This window comes from Furipterus horrens, unplaced genomic scaffold (genome assembly GCF_987537825.1).
Source record: "Furipterus horrens unplaced genomic scaffold, mFurHor1.1.pri manual_scaffold_1, whole genome shotgun sequence".
In the NCBI taxonomy this organism is placed as follows: domain Eukaryota; kingdom Metazoa; phylum Chordata; class Mammalia; order Chiroptera; family Furipteridae; genus Furipterus; species Furipterus horrens.
In genome coordinates this window covers 35,419,461-35,435,500 of record NW_028327171.1, presented here as the reverse complement: position 1 = coordinate 35,435,500, position 16,040 = coordinate 35,419,461, and the positions used below count along the sequence as shown (strand labels likewise).

The following is a 16,040-nucleotide window of genomic DNA, read 5'->3' as shown; positions in this document are numbered from 1 at the left end:
TACAATAAAATAGCTATACTTCTTTTACTCTATTATTTAAGTTCCAATTATTTATGGCAGCAAAAGATACAATAGGAGGACAAAAACTATTGATTCAAAGAATCAGATATTTTTACCTTTTACATCTTTTGTATATATACATTTAAAAATACTTTCTCTACAACATGGCAAATATTCTCAAATGATAAGACAGTGACTCAGGGTTTTTAAAGAATTTACTATGCACAGTATTTTACATGTGAGACAGAGCTCAACTGAAGTCAACAAATATGTGAATTTACAGATGTATTTCTTAGTAACAAAATTCCACAACTTAAGAATCTTGTTTAAGACAGTATGAATCAGGACATAGTTAAATGTTTGCTGCCACCTTGTGGCTAAGTTTACTTTATAGAATTAGTTTCATTAGTTGAGTTCTAGCATTATTAGCCATCTTTAGCTAGTAATTCAACAGATCGTATTTTAAGGAAAATTTTCCATTAACAGGTAAGATGGTAGCTTTTCTGAAGCCATTACAGACTGCTAACCACTAATATCAAAAGTGTAATTCTATTAACAAATGAATGGTGTTAATAAATCTATGTCATTTGTGCAAAGATGAGGGTCTATATCTATCTCGCCTCCCATATATGATAAAATTTTATTATTTTTTAAGGGATTTATATTTGACCCAAGAGCTACTACAGGTTACTGACTTCTGGTAAGTCACTTAACTTTGATAATTTGAATTTCTCATATATCTTTACTTTAATCTGTATAAGATAATCATACAGTGATACCTTGGCTAACGAGGACCCTGCTAATGAATTTTTCAGATAATGAAGATTTTTTTTGCTGTTTTCGGACTCGGCTTATGACTGTTTTAGTGGATGCACGCACTAAAATAAGGCAGCAAACACAAACGGTTGGGCCATTCCAGGAGCTTATCTTTTCCGTCTGTATGTGTGTGACAAAGAAATGAGCTGACCACATCACATAGGGGAGACCCCACTGGGTTGTTTACGTTCAAGACAGTGAGAAGTGAGAAGAAAGACGCCTGACAACACAAGCTACTTCAGATCTGATGATGATGAACTATAATAGGGTAAAGATCATCAGTTTCTCATTCTACTTTCCATTCTCCTTCATCCAACTGGGTAGCTGTTCATCTCCACCTTTGGTAAGTTTTTGTCCTTTTATAGTGTGCTTTTTACTATTTTATAGAACTTATCTTTAAATAATGGGCAGCATCCAGAATGAATTAAGTGATTTTTCTATAGAAACCTACGGGAAATCAAGTTTCGGCTAACGAAGACTTCAGCTAACGAATGTGATTCCAGAACAAATTATCTTCATTACCTGAGGTACCACTGTATATACGATATGTATATATTCATAATGGCTTTGATTTTAAAAGGATGGACTAAGAAAAGTAGATTGGCCACTTGTCTAATAGGAAAATCAACTTACTACAACTCATTCATTTCCTTCGCTTAGATTAAAAAAAAAAAAAATGCAAAACCAACAAACAAAACAAACAAACAAAAACAGAATAGAACACCCTCTATTTGACAAACAGCCAGGTCGAAGAGCATCAGTGAAAATCACAGGGTACATTACAAGCCCTAAAAGTCTCACTAAATCAGAAACATATACACTATAAGGTTATGAGGTCCTTTCTGTCAACTAGCAACTCAAAGCAATGTTTCATGTGTCTACACTTTTAAAAAATCTTTTCCAAAACAACTTATTAAACCAGCTTTTCTCAATACACACAGAACTAAAAGTCCCCTATATTCACAATTAATAAGCCATTAGAAATGTACAGGTTTAGCTTGAATGCTATACCATGAAGTTTAACTTTCCATTGTTAACAGTAGATTAAGAACTTACAGCATCTGCTTTACAAATGGTGTTGGCTACATGTCGACATAGCATCTTTAGCCAATTTTCTTTCGGAAGTTCCTCTGATGTCATCTGGAAACTGAGCAGCACATTTGCCTGCTCCGTTGGTGGTCTCACAAGCAAGGCAAAAGCATTATGGCAATCTAGGGTTCCAGAATCATAAACATTGTTACTCTTGGAAAATGATAGATTTAGGCAAGCTTAGTTCCCTAAGACCAACAATATTCCAATGAAAAAAATCTCTTCACATTCTTCCAATCCCCTCTATTTTTAACTGGACAAAGCATCACTGCATTCCATTGAAACATTAGAAAGAATTATAACTGTAAGTATATGAGGAACCAACAATGAAAATTTCACATAGTATAAACAGTATTTTCCACGACATTTAATATTTTGTATGATGGAGGTTTTAAACAATTAGAATGAACCATTTCTTAGAATCCTAGCATTTAAGTTATAAAATAAAATGACTTTGTAAGAATAATTTAAATACTCAACCTACCTAAATCAAGTTCAAAGAAATAAAATGTCCAAATATTAAAATTGTTACAAAATGTTTTGTGACCAAAACCTATTTTAAACAATGAAATCTTCCATTATTATAATCCAAAAATATGGAAATAGTTTAAAATAAATGTACTACATAACTCTTAATAACTCAGAATTTGACAATTAGTAAAGATAAGTTACTATTCAAATTTTCTTTGTTTCTATTGACTCAAAGCCTTCCATCATTAGAGGACGGGATCAGTAATAGACCGGCTTACATTGTGAAAACGTGCCTAACATCCAAAATACGGCCATGCAGACGCAGCACTAGGTGGCAGTTAAACAGATGATACTGTTTTGGGTAGGTATAAACTTTTGGCAATTTCAGGCCTTCTGAGAACCGAGAACCCTCCCTAACACTACCAAAATTGAGAGTGAAAGCTTCCCTTACTGTACATTTAACTCCACGTCAAGACTACCATATTTACTTTGGGTGTATTTACTGATGCACATCTACTCCTGGTTATATCCTAACTGTATCCTTAACAATGCAGCCACTGGCAACATGGAAGGTATAAGATGTGGAGCTGGTAATTTCTTTTGGATTCTGAAGAAATTAAAAGTTTGGTATGGGAACAGGCTAGGTTATGGTAATATTTTAACATGTATCCAACCATTTAAGGGATGAAGATATTCATTAAATGGTTACGTGTCAAGGTGAGATAGCATTTTCATTTGAAAAAATAAAAAATCAAGTCAGTCCTTAGAGATGGAGCTGGGATAGAAATATAAGAATTACTTTACCAAACTAACCAGCTGTATGTAAAGATAATTTAGCACTTACAAATAAAACATAAGAAAGTGAACCTAACCAGCAATGAATATGAACTATTTTTATTAGCCAATGGTTTTACTAATAAGCATACCTTCTGTCTCTCTTATGTCCAGCACTTTCTTAATTTGAGAAAGAGGCATTAGATGAATATGCTTAAGAGAAGCTGGGGGTCGGGTTTGGCCATGAGGACTCCTAAAAGTGCCAATAACCTTGTGGCGTTTCCTTGCTATCTGATTGTAGAAAAAGGAAAACATTTTTAAAATAATAATATAAATAAAGTAATATGAATAAAAACAAAGACTAAATAATCAAAAATAAAATGGTACTAATCATATAAATCTATATGCAACTCATTTGACTGTTAGTCATTCCAGAATTACTATGTGATAAGAAACTACATAAAAAAATTCATACACATTAATTGTATAACAGAAATGTTTATGTTTATGTTTATATAATAGGAGTTCAAGAGTCAGGAAACCAGGCCAAGGGACATGATCTATGCAAAAAATCCCAGAGGTGTGAAAAAACTTAGAAGCACTGTGGATAAAAGAACTGAGGAATCTTATTGAGTCCAGGAGGAAAAAAGCTGCTCTAGGATCTCTGTATTGGGTTCAAAAGATAATTGATATCAATTTAAGAGAAGAATTCATGATTAACTCAGATCCTGAGAATAAAGAAGTCAATTAACACAGAAATGGTTCTGCCTCTCATATTTTCACACTATTGAGAAAGATGACAGTTAAAGGTAATAAACAATACACTAAACAAATGATAAATTATAAACTGAAGGTGCTGTGTTAAAATATAACTTTACTTAAACTGGGGATTCAAACAAAAGTAAGAGAGGGGCAAAGAAATGCTGCAAAAGCCTGGAGCAAGATCAGAAAGGACCCGGTGATTCATGATGTACTTGAGTTCCATGAATTTTATAAGGTCTTTGAAGTTACTGTTTTCATTTCCATGAAATATGACAAAGTATGGCTGAAAAGTATCCCTATCTGTGTTGACTAATTAGAAAACACCAAAAGGCGGTCAGTATCATATTCACATTGGAAGCAGATATAGGACACAGATCTATGTTATGTATCAAATATTAAAAGTTCACTTACATTAATATAGTGAAAATAAGCAATAAAGACTAAATATTTTCACTAATGTTTAAAAATACTTTTACATTAATTTGGTTAAGCAAAACAAATAATTTTAAGGTTCCTTTTTAAAAAGAAAAAAGAATGACAAGTGTTAATATTAATGACACATACACTAGTACCTCAAGTTAAAAAAATCAAACACAAATAAAATGTAAAAAAGAAAACACATTCTTAAATACAAAATTAATTTAGATTCAGTAAAACATCATCTGCTATATTTAAGAAAAGTCATTATAAATTTTACCATACTCTTCATTCCCAATTTTCTAAGAGGTTTGGATTTTCTGTTTGTTTTTTAGACAAACAAGCTGAAGAATAGGAGTTTAGGATTTAATGTTAAAAATAGAGCTGTTTCAGTTACTGTGTTTCTGAGACAAGGAAAGCTAAGAGAGAGTAGAACAAAAAGTCACTGGTAAATGAAACGAGAGGCCAGAGCATCACAAAATCGACTGGAAGTTACAGGGAATGACAAATGGCAGAAATTAAAGTGGAAGGTAAGTCAATGAGCCAGTTATAGAAGACTTCATGGAACTTATAGGGGATGTAAGATCAAAAATTTAAAGTTAGTCACAACTCTCTCAAGATTAAGGGAATAAAAACCAGAATGGATTAACAGTGAAGTACAGATAACCTAACCAATTAGATGAACAGAGCCAGTTGACCTAGGGACTTCAACAGGAAAAAAACCTAAAAAAGCTTTAATAGAAGCTGACAAATAGAAGTACTAACGATCTATGGACAGACAGAACTCCATGACAAGGCAAACTGAGGTAAATATGATTGATAATTCACTCCACGTAACTCCTCCTGTTCTCAAAGGCAGAGCAGCCTAAATTTCTTACTATAGGATAGAAAGGAAGTTCAGAATTATCTGCCTCATGATTTCTTTGAACTTTCTCAGTTCTGGGTATGGTCATTGTGTACAGTATTTTCACTGTCTTTACTTTTGTGTGTTGTAACATTTCTGAACAAATGAAAATATCATTTTTCACTAACCTCACAACAACAAAATGATGCACTTAACACAAGTGAACTTTGGGTGACTGGACATGACTTACATTCCCTTGTATTTTATAATAATATACATGATACAAGAGCACAACACTAGGAATCAAGTAGAAAAGGCAAAAAAGAAAGAGGTATAGACTTTTTAAAAGGATAATTACTGCAAGGTCAAAGTGATATCATCTTGGGTTGTTTTGTTTTTTTTTACATCATTTAAAAAATAAGCTTTTTATTCAAAGAAACCCAAAACACTAATTTGAAAGAATATATGCACCCGTATGTTCACTGAGTTATTTACAATAGCCAATATTTGGAAGAAGCCCAGGCATCCATCAGTAGGTAAGTGGGTAAAAAAGGTGTGGCACATTTACATAATGGAATACTACTCAGCCATAAAAAAGGAGATCTTACCTATTGCAACAGCATGGATGGACCTGGGGAGGAGCATTATGCTAAGTGAAATAAGTCAATTAGAAAAAGTCAAGTACCATGATTTCACTTAATGTAGAATCTAATTAACAAAATCTAACAAGCAAAATAGAGACAGACACGGGATCAAGAGCAGGCTGACGGCTGCCAGGGGAAGGAGGGTTGGGCTGGGTGATGGGGTGGGGAGATTGAGCAAAAAAGAAAAGAGAAAAAAACTCATGGACCACCGACAACAATGTGAAAATTGCTGGGGGGTGGGGGGGAGAGGTAGAGGAGGGCATAGGGAGGATAAATGGTGATAAGATGGAGTCTTGACTAAGGGTAGTGAACACACAATACAGCCTACAGATACATTATAGAATTGTGCATCTGCAACCTGTAAGATTTTGTTAGCCCTATCACCCCAATAAATTCAAATAAACAAACAAATAAATAAATAAAACAGAGGAAACCCATCAAGTCACTTTCATGAAAGCAGTAGAAAGTTACCCAATAAAAGAACTGTCAAATTGTTCTTCTAATATCCATTTTATCAAAATGAACAATTTAGTCTCCTGAGATAAAGGAAAATACACTCCTTTATATCCCCCATTAGGCTATTTAAGTGTATAAAATATACTATTAACAGAATAAAAGAAAATAGTTGAAAAAAGCACACAAATATTGTACAAATAATATGGAGGAAAAATTTAACTTGGATGAGAATTTTGGAATTAGAATCATTGCACACCATTTGATATACTGACTACTCACACACTCTAAACCCTGCTGAGTTAAGGAAGAACCAGGGAATTAGAATTCATGATATTAAATAATTAAGTTATCTCTCTTTTCAAGAAAAGACTTCTTTGCTGAAAAAATCTACTTAAATTTCAAAATAAACTCATAATTATTTTGTGCATCTTTTATAAATAGACATATAAATAATAAGTTCCTAAAATTCTTGACTTGTATTTATTTGCATGAAAATAAACTAAATTTTCATTCTGACATAAATGTGACATCATGAAAATTTATCAAACTTCTTAACATTAGCTCTTCTTCTAAAAGCATTCCATTAGTAAATCGTATTAAATCAACAACTGGTCTCAATCAAAAAAGTGTGATTATTTAAGTTTACTTACTTTAAATTTATATTTAATACTTTACTCAAAGCTTGGTTTTAAACATTCAAGGAAGTCACATAAATCAGCAGTGTTATATTATATTAAACACAACTTTACCTCTAGGCAATCGTTGAAGAGAAAGAGAGTTACTTGTTCTCCTCTGTCACATGGGTGCTCACCTAAAGAGATTGTTTCAATTCGCTGGACTAAGCTTCGGTGAGAAGACAAAAGATTAGCCTGTATAGATTGAAAATATTAATAGATCACTGAGGAGCAAGGAATGTTTAAAAAATTATAATTTAAAAGAAAGTGGTGCCAAGATTTGTTTATATTAAAATTGTAGAATCTAAATAACAAGAAAGAAAAAAATAAAAAATGAATACTTACTGGGCATCCATCTACTTCATAAACAACATCAAAAATTTGCTTTTGAGCTTCGGTTTTTCTTTTATCCTCATTAATATGCCTGAAAAATTGATAAGGCTATTTTTAAAACTTTAAAGTTTAATGCAACAAAATATGGAAACTGCATACAAATATATCTCATGTCACAATAAGTCCTTCCAGTGAGTTTATCTTAATCCTGATAACTGAATCAGTTAAAATATTCTCTAAAAGTATCCACTACATTGAAAAAAATTCCAGATCCTTCAGAAAAGTATGGTTTGCTATACTCCTTACTAGATTCTTTTTTTAAAAACTATACTCAGTATACACTTCCTAAAATACATTAAATCTGTATAATCATCAGGTTAACAGTTTTAACTATAAATTCAGTTAAGATTTTATTAGTTATTCCCAAGTCATACGCTAATCATTTCACTGAAACAAAAACTAAGACTAGATAAGATGAAATAAGAAGGAAACCCTTCTGCTTGAAACAAAAACTGTTAAAACATAAAGAAACAAGGGTTCAATTCCTGTGTGACAGGAAAGAAGGCAAGTCGGCCAACTGTGTACTGCCTATAAGAGAAACATTTAAATTCAAAGACAAATAAGATGCAAGTAAAATGATGGAAATACAACATCCAACAATAGCAAAATATACTTTCTTCAAGTGTGCATGGAACAGTTTGCAGGTTAGGCCATAAAATAAGCCTCAAAAAATTTGAAAGAACTGAAATAATACCATGTTTTATGACAACAATGGAATGAAATTAAAAATTAAAAAGGAAACTTTGAAAATTTACAAATATGTGGAAATTGAACAACACATTCCTAAGTAATCAATGGGTCAAAAGGAAATCACAAGGGAAAATAGAAAATACTTAAATAAAAACAAAACACACATAATACCAAAATTTATGGGATACAAGCAAAGTAATACTTAAAAATTTAGAGCTATAAGTGCACATAATAATTTTTAAAAGTGATCTAAAATCAATAACCTAACCTTCCACTTTAAGAAACTGAGGGGAAAAAAGCAAACTACCTCTAAAGCAAGCAGAAGAAAGGCAGTCATAAAGATTAGAATGGAAATTAATGAAATAGAGAATAGAAACTGACAAAACTAAAAATTGGTTCTTTGAAAAGATCAACAAAATTGACAAAAACTTAGCTAGCTGACCAAGAAAAAAAGAGGAAAAGCCTCAAATTACTAAAATCAGGAATAAAATGAAGGGCATCCCTACTGACCTTAGAGCAATTAAAAGGATTTTTTAAAAAAAACACAATGAACAATAAATTAGATAGCTAAGATGTAATGAACTAATTTCTAGAAAGACACAAACTACAGAAACTGACACAAGAAGAAATAGAAAACCTGAACAGATCTATAACAACAAATTCAATTAGTAATTTTAAAACTTCTTACAATAAATAGCTTAGGCCCAAAAAACTTAATTTATGAAATTCTACTGAAGACCTGAAAAATTAATACCAATTCCTGCAAAACTTAAAAGAGACGGGAACACCAAGTTCTTCTATAAAACCAGTATTATCCTGATACCAAAGCCACACAAATACATTGCAAGAAACCTATACAGTACACCTATACACCTATATCCTTTATGAATATAGACACCAAAATAGTCAATGAAATACTAGCAAACCAAATCTAACAACATATAAAATGGATAAACATCTTGACCAAGTGAGATTTTTATCCCAGGAATACAGGCTTGAGTTAACAATCAAAAATCAATGAACGTAATACACCCTTCCAATAGAATCAAAGACAAAAACTACATGACCAACTCAACAGATGCAGAAAAAGCATTTGACAAAATCCAATGCCCTTTCATGATAAAAACACTAAACAAACTAGGAATAAATGAGGACTCTCTTAATCTAATGAAGGGAATTTATAAAAATCCCACAGCTAGCATCATACTTAATAGTAAAAGACTGAATGCTTTCGCCCCTAAAACCAGTAATTGTTGACGCTCGCTCTCACAGCTTCTGTTTAACATTGTACTGAAGTCTTTAGCCACGGCAATTAGATAAGAAAATGAAATAAAAGGCATCCAGATTGGAAAAAAAAGAAGAAAAACTATCTCTATTGGCAGAATTGTATTTACAGTAAGTCTTAAAGAGCCCTCTAAAAAAAGCTTAGAACTAAAACAAGTTCAGCAAGGTTATAGAGTACAAGATCAATATATACAATTCTATTGTCTTTCTACACACTAAAAGTGAACACTCCAAAAACGATATTAAGAAAAAAACATTAAGAAACACTTCCACTTACTATAGCATCCAAAAAAAAAAAAACCCTATTAGGAATAAGTTTAACAAAACAAATACAAAACTTATACTCTGAAAACTATAAAACATAATTGAAAGAAATTAAAGAACTAATATATGGAAATAAATGTTCACAGATCGAAAAGTTTACTATTTACCGGTATGATGACAATACTCACCAAACTGAAATACAGATTAAACAAAATCCCTATTAAATTCCCCACTGTTCTTCCCCACCTCCAGAAATTGACTGGCTGATTCTAAAAGTAAGATGCAAATTCAAGGGATCCAGAATAGCCACAACAATCTCGAAAAGGAGGAATAAATTCGGAGGATTCACACATCCCAATTTTAAAACTTAAATTACAAAGCACAGTAATCAAAACTGTGTGGTATTAGCATAATCAGAGGCATACAAATACATGAAACAGACATACAGATACATGAAATAGAATTAAGAGTCTAGAAATTTATGGTCAGCTGATTTCAATAAGAGTGAAAAAGTAATTCAATGGAGAAAAGTTGGTCTTTTCACCAGTGATAAAACAGATTTCCATTAAAAAAATAAATATTGATCCATACCCTATCCTTATTTAAAAAAAAAAGAGAGACCTCAAAATGAATATTGGACCTATGATTTTTACCTAATAACTAAAATTACAAAGCTTCTTGAAGAAAACAGGCATCTTCATGACCTGGGGTTAGACCAAGATCAACATTTCTTAGGTAAAATTACAAAATTACCACCCATGGGGGAAAAAAAACTGATGAATTAGATTCCATAAAAATCTAGAGTTCTCATTTTTGAAAGGAACTGTTAAAAAAATAAAAAGCCACAGACTACAAGAAAATATTTGCAAATCACATATTTGACAAAAGCCTTTTCTTAACCAATTCTTCTAAAAGAAGTTTTTTTAAAGAGCTTTAAAATAAGAAACCCCAGATTTTAAAAAAGTAGACAAAAGATTTGATCATACACGTAACATATCACAAAGAAGATAATATGGATGGCAAATAAGCACATGAAAAAATGCTAACCATCATTTGTCATCAGGGAAAATGTAAGTCAAAACTACAATGAGATATATCACTACACATCATTAGAATTTCACAAACTAAAATGAATGACCATATGTTTGTAAGAACATGGAGACACCAGTACTCAGGTACTCAACACATACTCTTGGTGGGAATGCAAAATAAAACAACCACTTTGTAAATAGTAGGGTAAATTTTTAAACACTTGCATGACCTAGCTATTTCAAAAAAAAATGTTTTTGAAGATTTTATTTATTTATTTTTAGAAAGTGGGAAGGAGAAAGAGAGGGAGAGAAATATCGATGTGTGGTTGCCTCTCACACACCCTCAACTGGGAACCTGGCCTGCAACCCAGGCATATGGCCTGACTGGGTGGGAATCGAACTGGCAACCTTTCAGTTCACAGGCTGGCACTCAATTCACTGAGCCACATCAGCCAGGGCAACCTAGCCATTTTTACTGTTAGGTATTTATCCATGAGAAACGAAAGTATATGTCCATACAAAGATTTATTCATGGATGTTCATAGCAGCTTTACTTGTAATAGCCAGACACTGAAAACAATCAAAATGTTCACCAACACATGAATGGATAAATGGGGTATATAGCTACAATGGGAAAGAATAAAAGAGAATGAACTATTGTTATAAGCAACAATAAGGACTAATCTCGAAATAATTATGGGGAGTAAAAAACAAAAACAAAAAGCCTGATAAAAGATAATACACTGTTTGATTTAATTTAAATAAAATCCTTGAAAATGCAAATTATACTGATTTTTTAAAAAATGAGCAGTCGTTGCCTTGGGATAGGTTAGACAGGGAGAAGCAGGAAAAGCAATTACCAAAGGCTACTCATAAACTTCTGGAGGTGACAAAATTGTTCCTTAACAGTGGTGATGGTATTGTGGGAGTAATATATGCCAAAATTAATCAAAATATATTTTAAACTAGTATAGTTAACATGCTGAAACTACTGAAACATAAATCTATAACAAATTAATGTTTACAAATTAAGTATGTATAACTAATGGTGTTAGAATCCAATTTTAGTTTTTCTTGCTTTGCTTAAATGGCAAGGACTAGTTAATTAGTGCTGTCTCATTATTTCCTTTACCTAACAGATTATGGTTGTTTCAAACAACCATAATAAGCATTTAATCCCTATGCTAAATGTTCAAGAATCTCAAGAATTCAGATATGGTCAAAGTCTGTAAGGTTTATATATCAACATCACAACTCAACATTAAAATAGCAGCTTCTATAACTCAACATCTATTGAAAAACTGCTACGAGCAGCCCACATGACACTGTTCTAAAGGCGGCAACAGGTCTAATGACTAGTGTATTCCCTAGCTAGGTTACCTTATAATCTTTATTTGCCAAAATTGATTATATAAAAATAACAAATAGCACATGTTATTATGAAAATAATAGTGGTAGAGTATGATAGACACTAAACAGATAAATGGGCAAGTAACAATTCTCTTTTGTGAAATATGTTAACAATGACTCCTACTTCAAAGAGTTTATTGAAAGAATCACAGTAAATAGTGTCAGAGATTGTTAAAGCATGAAGTGTTGAAAAAAACTATTATCCTGGCCCCAAACAGTCAAAAGCAAGAGTGACTGATGAACGCATAAAATACAAATGTAAGCAAAAAACAAATGTAAGCAAAAAACAAAACATGCATAAAACTGTCAGTACCAACAGAAACTGATATTCACTAATTTGAGCGTTATTTTACTGTTGGACCCTCGTCTTGCAGCTAGGAAAGTTCCTTGCTAAAAGCTCCTATGCAGGTATTTTAAGAAATATTTCATATTGAGGCACCTCATGAAATCTCAGATATTATTTCATCAAAACTATTAAATATGTTGATATGTACAGTCCAAAGAGACAAAGCGCCCTTACTCTCCCTGAGACAAAACAATACACACATAGTTTTCAATTCTAATAATCATAACAGTCAGAAATGATCATTGCTGATTAGAACTATGTCTAGAGGTTTATAAAAATCAAGGCTCCAAGTCAATTTTATTGAGTTTATGCTTTTCATACATCTCCAACCAACCTCAATAATTTAATTCCTTAAAATTCAAGGTAAAAAAAAAAAGCTACAAGTAAAGTGAAGAAAGTATTATAAACCTTTTATTTTTATTTCACTGTGGTCAAATTCCCAAGTTAAATCCAGGTAGTTTATATGACTATGAAGACCACAAAAGGCTACAACTAGAGATACGTGAAGAAAATGTTTATTAGTAAATTATAACATTTTCAAATATGTAAACCATTGCTATTCTCTGTGCATAAGTTTAATGTTTTAAGAAATAAATTTTTTTGTGTTTTCTGTTTTCAAAGGGCATAAGCCTATGATCTCATTACCTGAGTGATTGTCTGCACATATAGGCCTCACTTAATCCTGTCTGCATCGCTGCCTTCTGAGACTCAAGGGTTTGGCTGAACTAAGGGGCTGGGTGGGTGAAGAATGGGGAGGTCTGTGGGCTTCATTTTAAAACTGTTTTCTCTTTTCTATCCTAATGGCTTGTACAAAAAGGGCTCAGAGGTCTGAGAGGGGAAATCCTAAAATATTTTCCTCAGCCCAAACTAAGTAAAATGGGCAAAAGGGTTTTGGACAGGTATGACGTGCCTGGCATACCTTCCTCCAAAGAAGCCCTTTTTTCCCTAATGTGGGACATTAAAAAATTAATCCCTGCCTATTGTCATCTAGTGGTTATGGATTGAATGATGCCTTCTAACCCTGTTGCCAAATCTGTTGCCCCCAGAATACAACAAGGACGCCAGCCTGTTAAACCAAACATGCCGTTGTCCGGGGACAGCCAACCGACCTGGAGTCTGCACGATCCTTCCCCATGTGGGAAGGCCACCCTCCCCTCCACACCCCCACTCTTATTGGGGATTTCTGGACCCAAGGGTAGGTAGGACAACGACCATGTCCAGCTTGAAGCAGCTAGAGGAGCTCGAGACCTTCACCCATTGTCCTTTATAAGATTATAAAGGGTCTTAAGTCTGAGAAGGAGGGATTGTAATTTTTTATTGTTATAAAAAAAATAATTAATTATCAAAAAAAAATAATAATAATACAGGAAAGGGAGAAGTCAGAGAACTTGTATACACAGACCCATGGGCATGGACTGGGTTGGGGGGCGGGGATTGCTGGGTGAGGGGTCGCTGGGCAGAGAGGAGCAAAGGGGAAAAAATTGGAACTATTGTAACAATATAATCAATAAAATATACTTTAAAAAAATGAAATAAATGTTTTTAATTAATCTCTCATCACTTTAATGTGTAACTTACACTATTAGAAAAATAGCTTAAATACTTTACAAATATTTGTTGACATTTTTCTCTCCATTTACGACACTAATTATTCTATCAATTCTATTCTAAATCCAAGGAACATAAAAAATTGAAATAATGCACTTACATCATTACTTCCCTTAGTGATTCAATAGCCTTCTCTAGAGTGCTTTTGTCAGGATTTTCTTCAGCTGTATGCTTCTTAAGATCTGTAATGACAAGATGTTTTTTCCATGATTAAGAAAAATTCAGTGGTTTTCCATCTAAGACTTAAAAATGCTGTCTATCTTAATAGATATAGACTGATAATTTTTAAAGACAATATCCGACCTTTACTTAAAAAAAAAATTTACACAGTATTCCCTTAAAAGCTCTCTTTCTACACTTTTGTTAAGGTTTCCACTTTCTTTTTTTTTTATCGCCTTTACTTACAGAATACTATCTCAACTTCCTTCTAGTAAGGTTGGGGACTTTTAGATTCCTTAAAGTATTCCCATGAATGAAAACACATGGTACTAAAGTACCTGAGAAATAATGATACAAGTGTGGGCAAAAGTAGGTTTACAGTTGTGTGTATGAGAAAGTTTATTCTTGTATTATTATTTATTAATTATTGTTACGTGTATTACAACTGTAAACCTACTTTTGCCCACACCTGTATGTTACATGTCATAGTGGAGCTCAGGATTCCATCACAGAGAGCATCTGTTGTCCTTAAGAGCAGGCTTTATTTAGTTTACAGGTTCATGGGATACTTACACCTTGACTTTTCTTATCCAGGTTGTTCATAATATTCCCTATGCTATGTCCCACCAAATGGCTTCCTAGTATTGCTCCCACCTAATCTTTTAAATGGATTGATATGAGAATGGCTTAGAAATCAAATTTATTTTAGTCATGACATTTGATGGGTTTCTACAAGTGCTAAATTAAATAATGAAGAAGATAAGTAAAAAATATATATGTGTGTATATATATATATATATGTGTGTGTGTGTGTGTGTGTATACACAAAGACACTCATACTGTTGTGTAAAGTCAAGTTTGCTTTCATATATTCTCTTTATATTCCATAAAATAGAAGAGCTGTTAAAGGCTAAATAATCAACTTATGGTCAAGATGCAGCTGTAGGTAAAGAGGCTTTGCCTCATTGCTCAACCACAAAAAGAATTACAACTAGACCTCAAAACAAATAACAACCAGAACCATCAGAAAACCGAGCTGTAAGGGAATCCTACAAGCAAAAACTTAAAGAAGCCACATTCATCCAGAGAGGGAGGAAAGGCAGAGACGTGAAGACAGGCAGAGAGGTGGTGTCGGCGGAACAGGCAGTCCTCATTCACGTGTGGTAGATAAATATCAGGTAGGATACCATGGAAGCAAGCAATCCCAGCCCCAGGCCAGATCACATAGCCCAGGGTTCCTGCACCAGAAATATAAATCCCCATAACTTCTAGCTGTAAAAACCAATGGGGGTTGGAGCTGCAGAAGAAATTGCCAAATTTTCAAGAGACATCGCTTAAAGGGTCCACACAACCTTAAAACATATGTAGACACAGCATTTCTGGAATTCAGCATCAGGGCAACAGTTGGAGGGCACCAGTAGCAAACCTCCAGAAGTCAGGTAGGAGCACTGTCCCCTCTCTAAGTTCTCCCGGGGCACAGAACCACAAAGCAGTGAAGCAGGTTGTGCCCCTCTGGCAATTACCTAAGGCTCCACCCGGCACAGGAGCCTTTTCTATAATAGGCCACGCTCCTAAGACAGGGAGTCAAAGCAGCTCTACCTTATACGCAGAAACAAACACAGGGAGGCTTCCTAATTGAGGAGACAAAAGATATGGCACAAATGAAAGAACAGAACAAAACTCCAGAACAAGAACTAAACAAAACAGATAACCAACCTATCAGACACAGAGTTCAAAACACAGGTGATCATGATACTCAAAGACCTTATTGAGTATGGCAACAAAATAAAGAAGACCCAAGAGTAAATGAAGGTTACACAAGTGAAATAAAGAAAAATCTACCAGGAACAAATAGCAAAGGGGATGAAGCCGGGATTCAAATCAACAATTTGGAACGTAAGAAAGAAA

The 16,040-nt window shown here is 33.3% G+C and overlaps 1 protein-coding gene across 1 annotated transcript in view; it reads right to left on the bottom strand.

Annotated features, from left to right (window-relative positions):
- The window catches only part of ECT2 (epithelial cell transforming 2), a 52,042-nt gene that overhangs the window by 11,662 nt on the left and 24,340 nt on the right, over positions 1–16,040 (bottom strand). The window contains exons 18-22 of the mRNA XM_090274010.1: positions 14,074–14,155; positions 7,293–7,371; positions 7,023–7,142; positions 3,303–3,441; positions 1,873–2,027 (exon numbers count right to left, since the gene is read on the bottom strand). Coding sequence (XP_090130136.1) covers positions 1,873–2,027; positions 3,303–3,441; positions 7,023–7,142; positions 7,293–7,371; positions 14,074–14,155 — 575 coding nt within the window. The remainder of the gene's footprint in view (positions 1–1,872; positions 2,028–3,302; positions 3,442–7,022; positions 7,143–7,292; positions 7,372–14,073; positions 14,156–16,040) is intronic.